Source organism: Rhinatrema bivittatum, chromosome 6 (assembly GCF_901001135.1).
Source record: "Rhinatrema bivittatum chromosome 6, aRhiBiv1.1, whole genome shotgun sequence".
In the NCBI taxonomy this organism is placed as follows: Eukaryota; Metazoa; Chordata; class Amphibia; order Gymnophiona; family Rhinatrematidae; genus Rhinatrema; species Rhinatrema bivittatum.
This window is the reverse complement of record NC_042620.1, coordinates 137,533,946-137,553,725: the sequence shown is the minus strand read 5'-3', so window position 1 is coordinate 137,553,725 and position 19,780 is coordinate 137,533,946. Positions and strand designations below refer to the sequence as shown.

Sequence of the window (19,780 nt, the reverse complement as noted above, 5' to 3'; positions counted from 1 at the left end):
GTATGTTTAAATATTAATGAAAAACCTGTTTCCTAAAGAAAATTCAATGAAAATTGAATAATGTAATATTGAATTATTATTTACTTGAGTGTAAATTAAAAATTCATAAATAATTCAAAAAAGGAGAAAAATAATGCATGTAGACTGTATTTTTAAACTCTTGTGTATTTTCCATTGAAATTTCACTTTCACAAAAAGGTGCAAAATCTGTGCATGCTGTAGACCTATGGACAGTTTTCAAAGGTAAAGTAGGTGTATATTTTACCTTTGAAAATTAAGTACAAATTTAATTTCTCAAACTGAAAAACTCAAAACAATAAAATGAACCCCGAATGGGCCTTCCTAAGGCTTTGCACCCTCTCCTATCCCTCAATAGACTCAGGTCCTGGGCCTAGCCTAGCCATCCCATCCTACAAATCAAGGGGTCACTTTTCAAACTGCTACGGGCCGTTATTGTGTGCTTTAGGACCTTATGTGGCTTATCGTGTTTTACACATTATCGTCGGCAGTAGCACCAGAAATAGCTACAGCTTTTCCAGGAGTGCTATGGGGGCAATAGTATGTGCCGTGGCTGCAACCTGTGTGGGCGAAAAATGCACCACCATGATGCGGCGGGGTGCAAACTATCACCCCCCCTCCGCCCCTTTCCTAGCTGCGGCTCTTCATTGCGCTATATTTATAGCAGAATGAAAAATCATATGGCAAGTTTGTATGGGCATACAACATAATGGCACCAGCCATACCTGATACAGGAAACAATATGACATGACTTTTCACCTTCCTTCAGGTTGGCGGCACCATTTTTAGAGGACTTAGTTGGAGCAGAAACAAATGGTTATCACTCCGGCCCCTTTCTTGGAGACCCTTCTGAATGGAACGAGTTGATGGGGACCAGGGATATCCCACGCCCTGGCACATAATTCAGGTGCTATGGGAGGGGCCCACAGAACACTCAGTTGGGCTCAGTTCAGCCCAACTGGGTAGGCCCGGGCCCCAAACCTGGGTTTGCAGAGTAGGATGGGGATCAGAGAGGCCCAAGTAGGCCCTGGCTGGGTTTGGTCTAGACCCTGTTGATGTTCCGGCCACAAATACTGATTTGAAGGTACCCTCAAAGCAGGGGAATGCAGGGGTCAGGAGCAGGCAGGTCTATGGAGGGCGATGCACTGGGTCAGAAACAGGGTACTCCCTGGAACAGGGAATACACTGGCAAGACAGGGAGGATAAGGCATGCTAAGTTCAAGGTTGACAGGAACAAGGTATCCGCCTACCAAGAGTACTCAATATAGACAGAATAAAAACCATTTTTAAATAAATAAGGAGGCAAAGAATATATAGACAAGCTAGGCCACTGGGAGACCTAGACATGGCAAAAACAAGGCAGGGACACACAGACAGGATTAAATCACACAGACAGGAGTAAGGTAAAACTAGGGCGAAACTGGAACACAGTGACAGGATAAGCCACTGGAAGGTCTGGACTAGGCAAGGGCAGGACAAGGAATACATGCAGATAAGAGAGGCCACTGGGAAGCTTGAACAAGATGAGGACAGGATAAGAATATACACAGAGAAGATATGCCACTGGAAGGCCAGGACAGGACACAGGAGGGTCACTGGGAGGCCTCAAGGAACAAGAAACAAACAGGAACAGGATAAGACAAGAACAGGACTGGAAGTACAGGCAAAAGACAAGAACAAAGATTAGGGCACTGGGAGATCCAAACAAAACAAAAACAGGGCAGACAGGCTAGAAAGACCATCAGGAGGCCAAAACAGAGCAGGAATTAAGCATAATGAAAGGACAGTTACACAAGCAAGAGATCAAGGAGAAAGGGCCAAAGACAGAGAGGAGACTCCACACTAAGACAGATAATAGTAACCTATGAGGGAGATTCATATAGGGCTGCCTTGCTGCGGCATGCAGCCTTCAAGGTGGCAACTGAAGTAGGTCCAGTGTGGCTCAGTGAAGGCCCCTGCTGACAACATGGCTGTCGAGAAGCCAGTTTTGTTACAGTTGAGGATAGGGGTGTCTGGAAGGCCTCATCAAGACCATCTTCCTTATATTTCTGCTAGACTATTCCTTGCACATGAGAATTCTCCCTCCACAGCTGCTGGAGACAGAGGACACACCACCATTTTCCCTTGTGCCATGATATCTGTCTATAAGGAAGGTATGGTCTGAAGCAGTTGCCAGTAGTCTCTGTCTCCAGCAGTTGCAGACTAGTAAGAAAGTACTAATCTGCTCCCAGGACCCTGGTTAAGCCTAGACTTGGTTGAGCCTATCCTGGGGTAATGGTCCTTAGTAATTGATTTTCCCAATAGTAGCTCACTCCCAAGGAAAACAAAAAATTCGTATTTCTTCCAGGTTGAGCAATCCCTTGGGTTTGTATCCCAGTACTCTTAGGGGTCTAGTGATTCAACCCTTGGACTTTATCCCTAATTCTCTTAAAAAAAAAAAAAAAAAAAAAAAAAGGGGAATCTTAGGGAAGTAGCAGGAGGTGGAGTTCTTCCTCACTGCCTCACCCACATCTGGCTTCCTCCTCCATCCTGCTTTAGGGAAGCACTGTGGGCCCAGGCTCCAATGTGCCACTCAAAGGTGGTGAGTAAAGAGATAATTCACTGGGGGTCAGACAACCTGTGCCATATTTCTGGGGAGGGTGAGCAGCCCAATGCCAATAAGGAGGGAAGTGCCACGGTAGCTAGCTAGAACTCTCCTTTCCATACTGCCAGCAACTTTTATTTTACTGCTACCAGATAACTTTCAAAGCTAACTGGTTATATTTGAACATAAGTGATCAAATAACTTTAGGAAAGTATATTCAGCAGGACAGTTATCCTGCTGAATATCCCAGTCAAGTTATCTGGCTACCTTTTAACCAGATAATTTGTCCACTTGGTGGCTTTCTGAATATTGCCCTTAATGTGCCTGGTCATGGAGAGAGTTTGTATTCCTATTACTGAGGTAACACCAGGATTTGAATTTTTTTTTTTTTTTTTTTCATGGTCAATTAGAAGGTGAATGTCTTATTTTTGCTCGGCACCCATTTGTGAAGTTTTTGTAGATTTAGAGTATGTATACAGAATTGGAGTTATGGTATCTATATTGGGGTTCTGTTCCAGCCTGTATAGACCCCAGACTTCACGGTCATATAGAATTGGCTGAATGATGACTGATGGTAGTTTTAATGGGTGGTATGAACCGGCCTGCGGATTTATATTGTATGTAGGGCCCTTGGATTGGGTTTTTTTGTAGTGTCTTTACAACCAATGTAAAGTTTGCGTAATAAAATGCAGTGAAGACGTACATAGTATAGTGTATGTTCGTCTTAAATATTTAGGGAAAGTTTTGAATTTGTGTTGGTGATTTTTTTTCTGGTAAATCTTTCTTTTCCATTTTCTCCTCCTATAGGACCCATTATTTACAGTAGGTCGCTACAGATTTAGGGTCTCTTGCACACCTGGGGTATGGAATAGCAAGTATTTGATCTCTGAATCATTTAGTTTTATTTCTGGGACTGAGGAGCTTGCTAATAATTTGGAGAGATCATTGATGTAAATGTGAAAGAGAACTGCGGCTACATCCTTGTCTAGCTTCTTACTTCTGCCTGAAGCTATCTCCAAGTTGTTTATCTGCATCTTACAGCTTTTAGCAATGATGACTAGTGTGCTTTTATAGGATCATGCTTGGGGGAAGGAGGCAATCATGATTCTTCAGTTTAATTATCAAAATCTTGGGGGAAGGGAGTGGAGGGGAAGACCTATGAACCCATGCCCCAGATCTTTAAAGTACTTAGCAGTGCCCGTAACAGGATCTTGCTCCAGTTGCTCTTGCCCATTGGTGCTATTTCTCATAATGGCGTCAGCCATTTGCCATACAACAAAATGTTGTTCCGCTGGAAGAGAGTCCATGGGGCCCATGTGGGGAGTTGAAAGCCCAGAAGGATTATTTAAAAATGGCATTATTGTTTTTTTTAATAGTGGTGGCAGGCCATCTGACGAAATGATACTGAAAATATATTTTTCAATTTCATACAAAAAATTAAATGAAACAAAATAGGAAGTGCTGTTTGAAATGATAGTATATCCCTACTATCAGGATGCATTTGGAAATTATTTTTAATCAAGCCAGTGGCACCAAATGCAATTGGGACTTTCTCTTTCTGCAACATTGCATTTTTGGTACGTGATGATCTCCTGTCTCTCCATATGTGCTACTGAATAAATCATTTGATGCTGACACTTCTCTTAGCAATGCCATTCTTATGTTTTCACCTTTACATTTATGTCCGGTTTTGTAACATTGAGCTTTATATTGGCTAGAATAGGAAACGCCCAGGTGATCACAACTTCTTCATTCTCTGAATTTCTGCCAGGTTCGTGATCTCAATGTTTTTCTGGTATAGCAGTATTCTAGTCTCCACTGTTTCCAGTGGATGAGTTGCACTACCTTGTAGTCAGAAGATCTGTATTCCGAAAAGAATTATCAGCACGTTGCACCCAGCAATGAGGAGTGTAACGATTTCAAGTTCTGTAATATAGAATGTAAATTTCTCTGGTTTATTGGTTTGTTTGCATTTTTTAATACTGATCTATGAACTATCTTGTCCATACTCTACTGTCCTGTGCTGCAATTATCAATCTCTCATCTTGACATTTTTAAAGTAACTTTTCCTGTGTCAGGTTTTGATCTATGTGTGGTTATTGCTGTATTCGATGTTTGCCACTTATTTTTCCTTGTTTGCTGGTCTCACTCTTTCAAGAATTTTTCTCTTGTTTTGCTTATTTTCCTATGTGTGCTGGTTGATTTTCACTCATTCCTTCTATTTATCAGAGTGTTTATAGTTTAAGAATGGAGACTGATTTACATTTGTACTTCAACACTTTTTGAGTGTTCTAGGCCAGTCTATTGTAAAATATGCCTGGAGGCCTATGATAGTTGTTCTGAATGTATAATCTATTTCTATAAGACCCATTCTTCTTTAAGCTCTTAGGATACACAATTTTGGCATACACAGTTCTTATAGATTAGCTGGAAGTCATGGAGAAGTTTTCTTGTTTTTAAATCCAATTACTTGATATCTTTGTGGGTCCAGCCTATGATTCCAAAGCTGTATGAAAGTGCAGGGATCACAAACTGATTGATGGCTTACATCTTATCCTGTGCTGTTAAAGCACTTCTCAATATCCATTTCAGACTCCTGTACTGCTTTTGCAGATGTTTTCTCTCAGTGATTTGCACTGCATTGTTGCACCTTCATCTCCTGCATATTTGTGCAATTTAACACATATTTATAAGTATGCACAAAAACCATGTTAAAATGTTAATAGTGTGCATTAATGTGTGTTAGAATGTGCTAGTGGTAAATAGAGCACACTAAAAACCCCCCACAAAGGAATAAAAATAAAACCCCTTCCACTGAAATAAAATAGAACAAATTTTTCAGCAGGTAGACCCCTAGTTGGAGCTGTCCAGAAGTTAATACATTTTGGATATGTTGAACTTAAGAGTTAATCAGCATCGTGGAAAATTATTTAAGCGAGACAGTTGGAACTGAGCTATGTGAATTTCACTGTTTAATGTTGCCATGGTACTAGCTCCTTCTTTTTTTTTTTTTTTTTTTCCACCTTGCTGTTTCCTACTGCCCCTTTTGTGGGGATGTTTTTTTCCCCTCACAGTCCAATCATGGGGGCCCTAAATCCAACCATGACGACTCTGATACTCTCCCTACGTCCTCCCATCTTTCCCTTTCCCTCCACCCCCCCCCCCCCAACCATGGGTTGCAGACACTGCCTCAGCCAGCCCAGGGAGTGGAAGACCTAGACTGAGAATTAAACCCATGACTTTCTACATGACGGCAGCAACTTCCAGCATCACTGGAGTTCTTTTCATCGGTTGGTTGAAAGATATATAAGTATTGAAGTATGATTGACTAGCGTTTGGTGCCAGCCTTTTCAGTTTTTGTGATTGACCAATAGCACAACTTCCTGGCCATGTTGACTTTTTGGCTGTGATTTGTTGCCATATGTTTCCATTCTGGGATATCTTCCCTACATTGTGCTTTCACAACTTTTTTTTTTTTTTTTTTTAGTATGCAGAAGGCATTTTTGCCAGCATTGAAATGCACAAGGAATACATTTTTGTTTCTGCTTTTCAAAAACCATGAGCTCCCCCAAAGCAGGCACAGTCTGTAGCAATTGTAAGATTTGGGACTGAAAATTAAGTTAAACTTATGAAACCATATTTCATTAGACACAAATATTTAATTATTGCATCCTATTGATATACTTTGGAATTGACAATTGAGATGCACTTAAAGAGTTATATTCTAAGGGGGTCGATTTAAAACAAAAAACCCCGCGTGGGCGTCCATGTGCGCATGGTTCCCGGCACGCACAGATGGATATGGCTATTTTATAACATGCGCACATTGGAACGCCTGTTATAAAATACAAAATCCGCCTGCGCATGCACGCCCGGTTTTATAATCAGTGCACGCATGTGCAGGTGGATGTCTATCAAGTATACAATGGGAGGGAAACATAAAAAAAAGAAATACGTGCGGTGATACAAGTAGGCCTTTCCTAGTTTCCTCCCAGTCCGCTCCAATTAAGGAAGCAGAAGTAAGTATCTTCCGCGGTCCGACCGGCTGCTGGCATGCGCTTCCCCAGGACAGCGGCTAATGGCGCTGTGCTGGCCCGCCCCTTTGGAGAGGCCCGGCACTTCAGCACGCAACGGGGGTTACACACATGGCCGGGCCCTTCCGAAAACGCATGCAGCGTGCAAGGCCTGTTCACACACTTAACTCTCATTGTTTATGTGCATGGCCTTTTTAAAATCGGGCCGTATGTGTCTTACAGCCTATAGATACATTTTTATTTTAATTGCTTTCACTTTGCACTGAAAAAAATGATGATTCATGATAAAAATTTGCTTCCCAACCAAGACAAAATTATCTTGGCTGGGCATATATGAGAGTCTATTGGAAATTGTAATAGTATTTCTCAGCAGTAAAAGCAATAAAGATATTTAGCAAAATATATTTTTAAAATATTGACTGACTGTCCACTTTTTTTTATTTTATTTATTTAGCTCAATGTGAATTATATTCAGGTACACTAGGTATTTCCCTCTCCCCAGAGGGATTACAATATAAGGCCTGGATTTATCAAAATGCACTAAATACCGCATGTGATAGAAAAAGGGGCGTGTTTTATGGTAATAGGCAGTCTACATACAACCACTGGGGGGACCATGTTTACTATCAGAGCCACTGAGCAGAGAGAGAGAGAGACTAGCCATAATGCCCCAACACTAGATAGCTATTTATATCTCTATGGGAGGCCCACCTAGTAACAAACAGAACAGTGCTCTCTTGTGAAATTTGATGACCCTCGGAGTGAGGAAACTCACTCAAAGATATTTGTGCAATGTTCTCTCAACCTAGCTTGACTTTACCCAGGTAGAGAGTCCATCAAGCTAGGTTGAGAGAACATTGCACAAATGTCATCTTTGAGTGAGTTTCCTCACTCCGAGGGTCATCAAATCTTCATGAGAGCTGTTTGTACATCTCAATTTGAATGTCAATGTGGCCCCTAACCCCTACACTAATACCTAAACCTCACCTCGAGTTACTAGGTGGGCCTCCCATAGAGATATAAATACCTATCTAGTGTTGGGGCATTATGGCTAGTCTCTCTCTCTCTCTCTCTCTCTCTCTCTCTCTCTCTCTCTCTCTCTCTCTCTCTCTCTCTCTCTCTCTCTCTCAGCCTGGATGGTACTCTGGGAGCCTCAAAACTACTAAATCAGGTATTTGAAAACATCACAAAATATGATAAAGCCTTAACACCACTGAAAAAGGTGTAGTTAAAGCTGTGCAATAGGGCTTCACAAAACAGTAAATCCACCCCTAACTCCTCCTCTTTTTCAGATTTGCATCACACCATAGGTTATGGTGCTATCTCATGCATTAACGGCACTTTTCATATGCGATAAGCCCTTAATGCATGCGAAAATACCTTATAGCATTTTGATAAATGACCCTATAAGGAACTTATTTACTGAAGGTTTTCTCCCTTTTTATGTCTAAGGTAAAAATGCTTAGTAAACTGGACCCTAAGCTTTTGTTCTAGAAGCAATGGAGGGTAAAGTGAGTCACCTAAGGTCACAAGGATCAGCAGCAGTGTTTAAACCTTTTGGCCTTATGAAAAATTGTATAATCCCCTGGGCATCTGATGAGGTAGTGCATAGCAGTGACCTGATTAACTTAAATTCATAATAGTGGGATTGGTAAAGTAGGAAGAGAGCACACTAAGGGCCTCATTTTCCAAGCAGTTTACCGCATGCGATAAATTCACTACAACCCTTTGATTAGCGTTACGGAGTGTGCTATGGGCCAGTAAAGGGTTATCATGGTCCACAATATGTCCAGACAGCCTGTTGCAGGAGAGAGAGAGAGAGAGGCAGAGACTTCCTATAGTGCCTATGCCCTAGACAGGTATTTGTATCCCTATGGGAGGCCCACCTAGTAACTCGAGGTGGGGATTAGGTCTGAGCGTCGAGGGTTGGGGGCCACTTTCGCATTCCACATGAGATGTACGGAAAGAACAGTGGTCTCTAGTGAAGATTTGCTGGCCGTCGGAGTGAGGAAACTCACTCCAAGAGGAGATTTGGGCAACATTCTCTCCACCTAGCTTGATGGACACTCTACCTGGGCAACAACAAGCTAGGTGGAGAGAATGTTGCCCAAATCTCCTCTTGGAGTGAGTTTCCTCACTCCGGCCAGCAAATCTTCACTAGAGACCACTGTTCTTTCCGTACGTCTCATGTGGAATGCGAAAGTGGCCCCCAACCCCCGACGCTCATACCTAATCCCCACCTCGAGTTACTAGGTGGCCCTCCCATAGGGATACAAATACTTGTCTAGGGCATAGGCATTATAGGAAGTCTCTCTCTCTCTCTCTCTCTCTCTCTCTCTCTCTCTCTCTCTCTCTCTCTCTCTCTCTCTCTCTCTCTCTCTCTCTCTCTCACTCTCTCACTCTCTCACTCACCCACCTGCAGGATACTGAAACAGGCTGCTGGAAATATCATGGACCATGATACTCCTGGCTGGACACTTTCACAAAAACATCATGCACTGCAATACAACAACCAATGAATCATCGCGGTGCACGATGTTTTCACGATTTGCAACTCCAGTTCCGCAAATGGCGAAAACGCGTGCGGCGATGTTTCCCCACTGCACGAAAAATGTCTTATTTGCATAGGACACACCCCCTCATGTGTTACTGCTGCAATATTGGAAAATGAGGCCCTAACAGTTCCTCAGAACGGTCACCAATACATCAGAAGAAATAAGGGGATCATAATTTGATTTCAAGTTTTCATTAATTATTTGAAAGGTTTTGCTATGTTGGCTACTTTACCTTTTTCATATATTTTTTTATACAGATAATTACGATCCAGTCTTCACGGACATTTGGAAGGGATTCTGGGAAGGCAGATATGAAGAAAGGAGGAGTCTTGCTGATGCATTCCTTCTTTCTTGTCCTGGTATGTGTGTGTGGGCATGCGAGCAGTGATGTGGAGGGTCCTGAAGAAGAGCCTGTTGGTCCAGGTAAGTCTTTCATATATCATATTAAATGTTGTCCCTTAATTTAATAAACAGTATATTTTTATATAAAGAAAATTACACAAAGGTCATTCAGTGCACAAGAAATGTATTATGAATGTTCATCTCTGTTGTGAGACGAGACTCACTTGAGGTCGATACTCCTGGCCAGCATTCAGGTAAGTTATCAGTGTAAAGCTGTGCATGGAGTTTTACCTCGATATTCAGAGGGACAGGACTCTCCCCTGCTGAATATGCCTGAATAAAGTCATGTGCATAATTTCAGCTGCAATCTAATTTTACAAGCAGACTTAACACACACAACTCTGGCCGGATAGCACTCAATATGTGTGCTCACCAGCTAAAGATGAGCCGTGCCCATGGCGTGCCCCCAGCACTGCCTCTTTTTATTCAGATAAATTTTGGGCACACAATCAGTTGTGCACAAAAAAAAAAGTATTCATTTGAGGGTAGATTTTGAAAGCCCTACACGCGCCAAAGCCAGGAGATATGCGTCGTGTGGACTCTAAAAATCGCCCGAGTACGTGCGTATCTCCTGGTATGTGCACAAATTCAAAAAGATAAAGAATGGGTGAGGCATGGGCAGAGTCTGGGAGCAACCTAGGCGGTTAGGGTCCATAACCAAAAATGTGCGCATAAGTACTTACGTGCTCAAGCACGCACCAGGGTCCCCTACCACGTAACTTTACTTCTGCTATGGAGGAGATGTAAGTTGGAGAAAAAAAAATCTAGGCTTCTCGGCAGGGTTTTAAGGGTCAGGGCAGGTAGGGTAAAAGAGTGGCTAATTAGCTAGGGGGGTAAGGAAGTCCTATCCTTTAACTGTGCAAACACGTGTATGTTATAAAATGGATCCATCCATGTACATGAGCCAGCAAACATGCGCATATTTGTGCCCCACGCGCCAGAATGAGTTACCGTCCCCATGGGGGAAATATTCAAATCTTGGCTGTTTTCTAGCTAACTTCTAAAGTTAGCCAAAGTCTTGTTTTACTATTGATTTTTTTTTCCCATTGGTTATTTAAAGAAATAGAATGACAGGTTTACATGGTCATTGGATATCTAATTCTTACAACAAAATCGGTGAGATTTCTTGCTATATAAGCCGAGATAGGATTTTCCTATTCCTCGAATGCCCTGCTTAGCAGGTCCATGTGCGACAGGATGTGCAAGCCATGCATTAACACAGGGCAGCAATTTCTGGGCAGAGCTGGGACAGCAAGAATCCTTTGTTTCTCATGATGCTCGGGATGAACAGGCAGGACAGGCTTCTGCTTTCTTCATGTCTCCTGATGTAAAGGGTGAGAGATAAGAGGGAAGTAAATACGGGAAAGAGAAGGACCAGCGAGTGCTGGAGGTGAGATGAGGAAGAGGTGAATGCTAGGGGAGTGGGAGTCCAGCAGGGAACTGCTGGACAAAACCCCACCCCAGGCAAGAGTTGCTTTTGTTGTGCCCCCTTTCCCTTCAGGCTTCTGTGGCCAGACTCACGACAGACTAAAGAGGGAATCATGGCACACTTCTAGTATCCTGAAGTACCAGTGTTCCTATACCTGCAGCTGTGTGTTATGAGCCCTGTGCTAAGAGACCGGCATTCTTTTGACCTTCACTTCTTGTTTGTTGATTAAAGGGTTTTTTTAACCTATTGAGGCAGTTTCTGCATTGCTATAAATATCCCATTAAAGGTTATGGACACAGGCAAGAAGGGGGAGAATACTGGGGAGTGATGAGGAAAGGATGAATGCACTTCCCTGTCTAAACAAGCACGTCTTGTAAACACACGAGTGCTTCTTTTCAGTAGCTGCCCCAATGCTCTGGAATACATTTTCAGAAGCCGTAACATCCAAAAGAACGTGTAAAAGCTTTTAAAACAAATTTAAAAACCTTCCTTTTTAAACAGGCTTATTTGTAGGCATTGTAGCCATCAGGTAAATTATTTTGTGATCCATGGCAGCTCATGTGTGCAAGTTATATAATTTAGTTGTCTTTTATGTTAATTTTATCTTGACATTTTTTATGTTGTGTTCTATATTTTTACTAATTTTAGGTTGTTTTTTAAGTTTTGACATACTATTTTTATGTATGTAATCAAGTGTCAATCACTAACAGGTAGACTTTTAAAAGGGCCCCATGTGCGCCCATAAACTATGTGCAAAGAGAGAGACAGAGACTCTCTATAAGGCACACTCTGATACTCTATATATGGACCAGTGCCTACCTGCCTACATCATTATTACAGCAGTACAATAAAGCCTCCATCCATATTGTGTGTGTTCCTTCACTCCAGCCTATCACTGCAGTTCCCCGCGGGGCTCCTTCCCGTGGGCAGAGTCATCACTGCAGTGGCCAAGAGTCCACAATGCCTCAAACACAACAGATTATTAACTCCATGGACTCGGCTCAGCTTGCCGTCTTGCAGGCCATTCTTGGCCTAGCCCAGTGGATCACGGAACAACAAAAGTCTTTGGAGAACCTAGCTACTGCCTTCAATCAGTTACATGTTTAACTGAACTCTTCCATGCCTCCTGTGAAGGAGCTGTTGACTCCGGTGGTAACCCTTAAGACCACTGTTCTTTTATCTACTCCTACTCGCTTTACGTGTGAAGCTAAGATGTGCAGAGGGTTTCTTAATCAATGCAGCAGGCATTTTACACTACAGCCTATCCTCTTTCCCACTGAAGCTTCAAAGATAACCTACATCCTATCATTCCTAGAAGGAAGAGACCTGGCCTCGGTTTCACCATTATGGGAGTGTGAGGACCCTATCCTGAATGACCTACCAGGATTTCTAAAACTTTTTAAGTCTGTGTTTGATGACCCGGCTCGCCAGACGATCACTGGATCTGCCTTGCTCAATCTTCAACAAGGTAACAAGCCACTACCAGACTTTACTATTGCGTTTAAGACTCTAGCATCCAAACTGCATTGGGACACTGGATGTTTGCGTGCCATATTAATGGAGGGTCTCAGCTCTCACCTAAAAGACGAGCTAGTGGCTCACAAATTGCCTGATACCCTTGAGCCTCTGGAACTGGCTGGAAGAATTGACTGCCGTATCCGCAACCGAATTCAGGAGGGCAAGAGTCCACGAAAGTCTACGGTGGGGATTAACCATCCTAAACCTATGCCTATTGCTTCTATCTTACCGTCTACACCCTTAGAGGAGGAAGAGCCCATGCAATTAGGCCGAAGCCATTTGACCTCAAAGGAAAGACGTTTCCGCAAGCGCATGGGATTGTGCATGTATTGTGGCCAATCGGGCCATGCAGTCCAAACCTGTCCCATTTGTCTGGGAAACTGACAGGCCTGGGATAAGCAGGAGGTCTTCTCCTGGGCCTCACCTCTCCTCCTCCTCCTCCATTGTCACTTTGTGGAGGCCTTGAGTTTCAAACACTCGCCCTCATTGACTCCGGTGCTGGAGGTAATTTTATTCTGAAGCACTTAGTTGAACACCTACGGATCCCTACCACACCAATAGCTAAGCATGGGGAACCACTTCCTGGAGAAGTCACACTGACCACCCAGGCCATTGGCCTGCGCATGGGAGCTCTTCATTCAGAATCCATTCCATTTCTGGTACTAGAAAAAGCCATGCATCCAGTGGTATTGGGCCTGCCCTGGCTTCAAGACCATACGCCACAGTTCAATTGGGCCACTTTAGAACTGTCCCAGTGGGGACCAGACTGTCATGGTCGGTGCCTTGCTGAAGTTTCACCTTTCATCTGTATGCCCACTGTACCATCACTACCTGGCTTACCTCCACAATATGCTTCCTTCCAGGATGATTTTTCTAAACAAGCTGCTGATGTCCTTCCGCCACACCGAGAGTATGACTGTGCCATAAATCTGAAGCCTAATTCTGAACCTCCTAAGGGTAGAGTTTACCCCTTGTCTGTTGCCGAGACTAAAGCTATGTCTACCTACATACAAGACAATTTACAAAAAGGATTTATCAGATCATCCAAGTCTCCTGCTGGTGCAGGCTTCTTTTTTGTAGGGAAGAAGGATGGCACCTTCCGCCCCTGCATCGACTACCGGGGGCTGAATGAGATCACAATCAAGGTCAGGTATCCTTTGCCCTTAATCGATGAACTGTTCGATAGGCTCCAAGGGGCCAAAATATTTTCCAAATTGGACCTCAACGGAGCTTACAATTTGGTGCATATTCAAGAAGGATACGAATAGAAGACTGCTTTCAACACCAGAGATGGACACTTTGAGTACCTCATCATGCCCTTCGATTTAAACAACGCACCCGCAGTCTTTAAAAAAAAAATGATGAACGACATCTTAAGGGACCTACTCTATCAGTGGGTGGTAGTATATCTCGATGATATACTGATCTTTTCCCAAGATCTACATAGTCATCAGGAGGTTGTAAAAAAAGTCCTAAGATGCCTGCGCGAGTACCACCTTTATGCCAAGTTAGAAAAGTGTGAATTCCACAAGGAGGCCGTACCCTTTCTGGGATATATAGTTTCAAAGAGTGGGTTCCACATGGACCCCAAGAAACTTGAGCGCAACCAGATCTGGCCTGAAGGCACAGTGTCGCTTTTTGGGCTTTTCCAATTACTACCGATCCTTCATTAAGAACGGTTCTTCACTGAAGTTTCCTCTAACTGCTATGACTAAGAAAGGAGCCAATCCTGCCAGTTGGTCTCCAGAATCTATTTCCGCCTTCCTCATACTTCAAGAGGCTTTTCAGAGAAAGCTGTGCCTCCGTCATCCTGATCCTCACCGTCCTTTTATTGTAGAGGTCGACGCCTCTGATATGGGCGTAGGAACAGTACTAAGTCAGTACAGCGAGTCCAACGTACTTCATCCCTGCTCCTTCTTTTCAAGGCGCTTCTCGCCTGCTGAAAGAAATTATGGGATAGGAGATAAGGAGCTTCTCGTGATCAAGCTGGCTTTCGAAGAGTGGTGTCCTTGGCTAGAAGGCGCACAGCATCAAATAGTTGTGTACATTGATCACAAGAATCTGGAGTACCTTCGACATGCTCAACGACTCAACCACCGCCAAGCAAGATGGTCTCTTTTTCAACAGATTTGATTTTCTACTGAAATACTGTCTTGGAGAGAAAAACACTCAGGCAGATGCCCTATCATGATCCTTCTCCCCACAGGACGTGCCTGATGAACCCAGTCATATCATCGATCCCGAGATAGGTACTGTGTGAGTGGCTGTGAGGACCACTGCCGGGAGAATGGTATTGGCAAAGAATTTAAGAAGAAAACTGTTGACGTGGGTACATGGTTTCCATTTAGCAGGCCATCCAGGACAGAGTCATACCCTTGCCATGTTGCAAAGATATTATTGGTGGCCAACCATGAAGAAAGATGTACAAGCATATGTGGACTCCTGCGCTGTGTGTGCCAAGCAAAAACCAGCACCCGTGCATCCATGGGGTCTCTTAAAGCCTCTACCTCTGCCGAAAGAACCGTGGACACACATAGCCACTGACTTCGTAGTGGATCTACCGTCATCCGATGGGAACAACACAATATGGGTTACGGTTGACCGGTTCTCGAAAATGGCACACTTTGTGGTGCTACCAGGATTACCCTCTGCTACTGAATTAGCAAAGCTTTTTATCAAACACATCTTTCGCCTCCATGGGATGCCTAAGCATATCCTATCTGACAGAGGAGTACAATTTACTGCAAGATTTTGGAGAGCATTGTGTCAAAAGTTTGATTTCTCCTTGGACTTAACCTCCGCATACCATCCCCAGTCTGACGGTCAGACTGAGAGGTTGAATAGGACACTGAAGCAATTTCTGCAATCCTATGTGAATTCCAGACAGAATGATTGGGCTGAATTATTGCCTTGGGATGAGTTTGCCATCAGTTCACATCCTGCTACTTCAACGGGGTCCTCCCCTTTCAGCTTGTCTATGGAAGACAACCGTTACCTCCTTTGCCTATTCCACTTTCAGTAGCCTCTCCTGCTGCTCAAGCTACCATGGCAGAATTAGCTCAAATCTGGAAGCAGACAAGGCTGAGCAAAAGGCAAAGAGAACGTATGACATTCATCATCAAAAGGCACCACAGTTCAAGCCTGGAGACAAGGTCTGGTTAAGTACCAAGTATCTTCGACTTAAGCTTCCCTCAGCAAGACTTGCTCCTCGGTATGTGGGACCATTCGCTGTTCTTCGACATTAGGTAACCTTACATATAATCTACGACTGCCACCATCTATGAAGATACACAATGCATTTCATGTATCCTTACTAAAGCCAGTGAAGCACTATGAATTCTCCAAGAGAGACCCAGAACCTACCAGCCTGGATACGGAAGATGACATAGAATATGCCGTGGATGACATCCTCGATGTACATAAAAAGGGCAAGACATGGGGAGTATCTCATCTCACGGGAGAACTATGGTCCAGAAGAGAACTCCTGGGAACCACTGGCTAACATTACAGATAAAGAAATGCTACGTCAGTTCCATGTAAGCCCAGACCACCTGGAAGAGGTCTTGGAGGAGGCCCTTTGAAGAGGGGTACTTTTGCGACCGCTCTGACTTACCTCTTTTATTCCTCTCTCCTCCTTGGGCAAAATGGCTGCCTCCAGTGCTGAGGGCCTCGGCATCTCCAAACGGGTATGAGCATCCTAGTCTGCCATGCTCACATCGTGGGCTCCTGGAGCACGCGCGCACATCTCCTGTGCTCAAATTCACATTAGGACGGGAACCTCGGGGGCGCCCCCACCGCATGACGTCAGGCGTAACTTGCATGCGCCAAGCCGGCCGCCGGCGCGCAATTCCCAGGCCTGGGAGACGTTTCGGAGGCCTCGGCCATGCCCCCGGGCCGGAACCACGCCCACGGCCCCGCCCCCAAATGACGCACTGCTGCGACATGCCCCCCCAGGAAAGCCCCGGGACTTACGCACGTCCCAGGGCTTGCGCGTGCCACCGAGCCTACTCAACATAGGCTCAGCGCGCGCAGGGGGTACTTCGGCCAAGTTTTCGGGGGGTACGCGCATACCCCTTTGAAAATATGGCCCTATATAAGCAGTACTGAGCTCTTGTAGTGTAGTATCCATTATAGGTTAGCTGGATTTGAAAGGATAAGAGACTGTGATTTGTTTTCTTTCAAGATCTTCACTGAGCTGGTTTGCTGACCCTAGTAGATAGGACTTCCAATTAATTTTTATTTTCTCCCTAAGATAAGCAAGTTCAATTAGACAGCAAAGACACACACCGAGTAAGATATTAACACCTGCAGACGATTGTAGTGATAGTGTAGCCAGTTACAGTCTGTTATTTTATTTAAAGCATAGGGAAGAATTTTTTCTGCAAAAGATGATCAGCTGAGGATGGTGCAGTCCAAGTACACTGAAAGCAGGAGGAAGCAAGAGGCAGTGGAGACAACGGTCACTAGGCAAAGGCATCCAAGTCACGGGAAGGAGAGGCCCATGCTTCTGTCTGTACTAGATAAATAGATGCACTCACTGGGACATAAAACACAATGGGTAGAGAAAGATAGGAAAAGGACAGATAGCACAGAGAGAGAAAACATAAGTAAACCACAGAAAGAAAGGAGGTCAGAGAAATTAGTTACTATTTCTTGCTAATAGCAAGGAGTACTTTCTTTTCATCAGGTGAACCTTGATGGTTTTGGCTGAAGGGAAATGAAAAAGAACATATACAAGTATCAAATCCTTGCCTTTACCTGATAGTTCACATACTCTTGCACGTACTACAGTGAACGGTAAAGGATTGTTACTGAGTGAGTAATATAAATATTAAATACTTATTTAAGAGAGTTACTTGTACAGTTCTTATTTGGTGAGAGGAGAAGATCCTAAGATTTCATATAGAACCTATGCAATACCTAGGAACTTTTTTTTTTGTTGATTTCTTTGTTTAACCTTTTTTTTTTATTTTAAATACAATTTGTTATGCACAAGTGGAAGCTATCCAACTATTTATTATTCCCTGCGTCCCCTCCCAACCTCAGGGGAGCATCACTGGCTGAGTGGGGTTTCCCCAAACACACAAAATTACCTGATCGAGAAGAGAACAAAATGTAGAACCCCTCTGGGTTGCAACCTTGACTCCAGAATGGGAAATCTTTGAACTTATAAAAGTTTGGAGAAAGGTGATATACTGGGATATATTCTTTAGACTAGAGTTTGTGAGTGTCTGAGGTAATAAGCAAGCCAGAGATAGTTAATTCTAGTGTCTGTCTTTCCCACCCAATCAACCCTTGGTTTTTAGGCAAGAGACACTTTCTCATTAAAAATCAATCGAGCTCCTTCTAAATCATACCATTGTACCAGCCCTTATTGAAAGTTAATCATCCCCGTATAGGACACTAGCAGATTAATTGGTAAATTCACCTTAGTATCCTAAACTTAACAAGTAGATTAATTGGTAAATACACCTGTAAATTTTAAGTACTCTAATTCCAACTCCCTTAGATTCCTAAACTTAACTAGGAACTCAACAAAATTAAGATGAAGGCAGCAGTCCAGCAGCAAGGGGGGGGGGGGGGGGGCTTTCCAGTCTTTTGCATTGAGTGTCACATGTATGATTTCTTATCCGTTGAAGAGAGATTATGTGTGTGCACTCGGTGCAAAGAGCTCCTGACTCTCAGGGAATGAGTCTGATCTCTGGAGGCTAGAGTAGCAGACTTGGAGGAGCTGAGGCAGACAGAGAGGTACATTGATGAGACCTTCAGGGAGATAGTAGCCAAGTCCCAAATCCAGTCTGGCAGCCCCAGTGCTGCCTTGGATCAGAAAGGTCTCCCAGTAGGAAAACATCACCCTGGTATAGCAGGAAGTGATCCTGTAGCAAGGACCTGCTCTCCAGGTGATGTATTCTCCTCTCGCACTGAGGACAAGTCTCCCAGGGCTACTTCCCAGGAGGGAAGGGTTAGGCCGGCCATCATAGATGGTGATTCAATTATTAAAAATGTAGATAGCAGGGTGATTGGTGGACATGAGGATTGCCTGGTAACTTGCCTGCCTGGTGCGAAAGTGGCAGACCTCACGCATCACCTAGGTAGGATTATAGACAGTGCTGGGGAGGAGCTGGCTGTCATAGTACATATGGGCACCAACGACATAGGAAAATGTGGGAGAGAGGTTCTGGAAGCCAAACTTAGAATTTTAGGTAGAAAGCTGAAATCCAGAGCCTCCAGGGTGGCATTCTCTGAAATGCTTCCTGTTCCACGTGCATGTCACCAAAGGCAGGCAGAGCTCCAGAGTTTCAATGCGTGGATGAGACGATGGTGCAGGGAAGAGGATTCAGTTTTGTAAGGAACTAGGAAAACATTTGGGAAAGGGGGAGACTTTTCCGAAAGGATGGGCTCCACCTTAACCAGAATGGAACCAAACTGCTGACACTAACTTTCAAAAAGGCGATTGTTCAAGTTTAAAAGCTGCTCTAATGGGAAAGCTGACAGTCACTCAGCAGTGCATGGTTTGGAGAAACGTATCCTTGAAGGATACTAATGAAACAGGAGAGTAAGGGTATCTCAACAGAGAGGTTCTAATAAAAGCAAACGTAGTCCATGTGCCTATATGTAAAAAATCACCGGAGCTAAAGATTTCCAATGTTGTGTTTGAGGCATTGTGGACTCTTGGTCACTGCAGTGATGACTCCTCACACAGGGAGGAGCCCCACGGGTAACTGCAGTGATAGGCTGGAGTGAAGGAACACACACAGTATGGATTTATTGAACTGCTTTAATAATGATGTAGGCAGGTAGGCACTGAGGTCCGCGAGGTGCCAATATGTTCAACAGGCCCTGGATGTTGTATCTCACCCAGATGGAACACTAGGCAATAGCCCGCAGTCCGGCAATGCCGTTGCTGGTAGGTGAAATGGGAGCACCAGATTGTAGACGTACTCACAGGAATAGATGTCCTCCTGAAGATGATAGAGGGGGACCGAAGGTCCATGTTCTAGGATACAAGCAGATAGGCCCTCGAGGAGCGAACACCGAAAGTCCGATATCCTGTAAGGTAGAAAGAAAGAAAGACCCCCGAGGAGTGGTTGTCTTTGTTAGTAAACCCCGAAGGGAAGATGGAAGCGAGAGACCCCCGAGGAGTGGGTATCTTGAGCTTCAGAGGAGCTCGGCCCTTGGAGCGAGGCAGCGTCTAAGTGAGCAGCTTAGAGCAGTCAGAGCAGCTTAAACTGAAGTCTTT

The 19,780-nt window shown here is 44.0% G+C and overlaps 1 protein-coding gene across 2 annotated transcripts in view; it reads left to right on the top strand.

Moving 5' to 3' along the window:
• The window catches only part of TFPI (tissue factor pathway inhibitor), a 121,353-nt gene that overhangs the window by 35,232 nt on the left and 66,341 nt on the right, over positions 1 to 19,780 (top strand). For both annotated transcript variants that reach the window (XM_029605973.1, XM_029605974.1), the window contains one exon: positions 9,449 to 9,614. In XM_029605973.1, the coding sequence (XP_029461833.1) occupies positions 9,449 to 9,614 (166 nt within the window). The remainder of the gene's footprint in view (positions 1 to 9,448; positions 9,615 to 19,780) is intronic.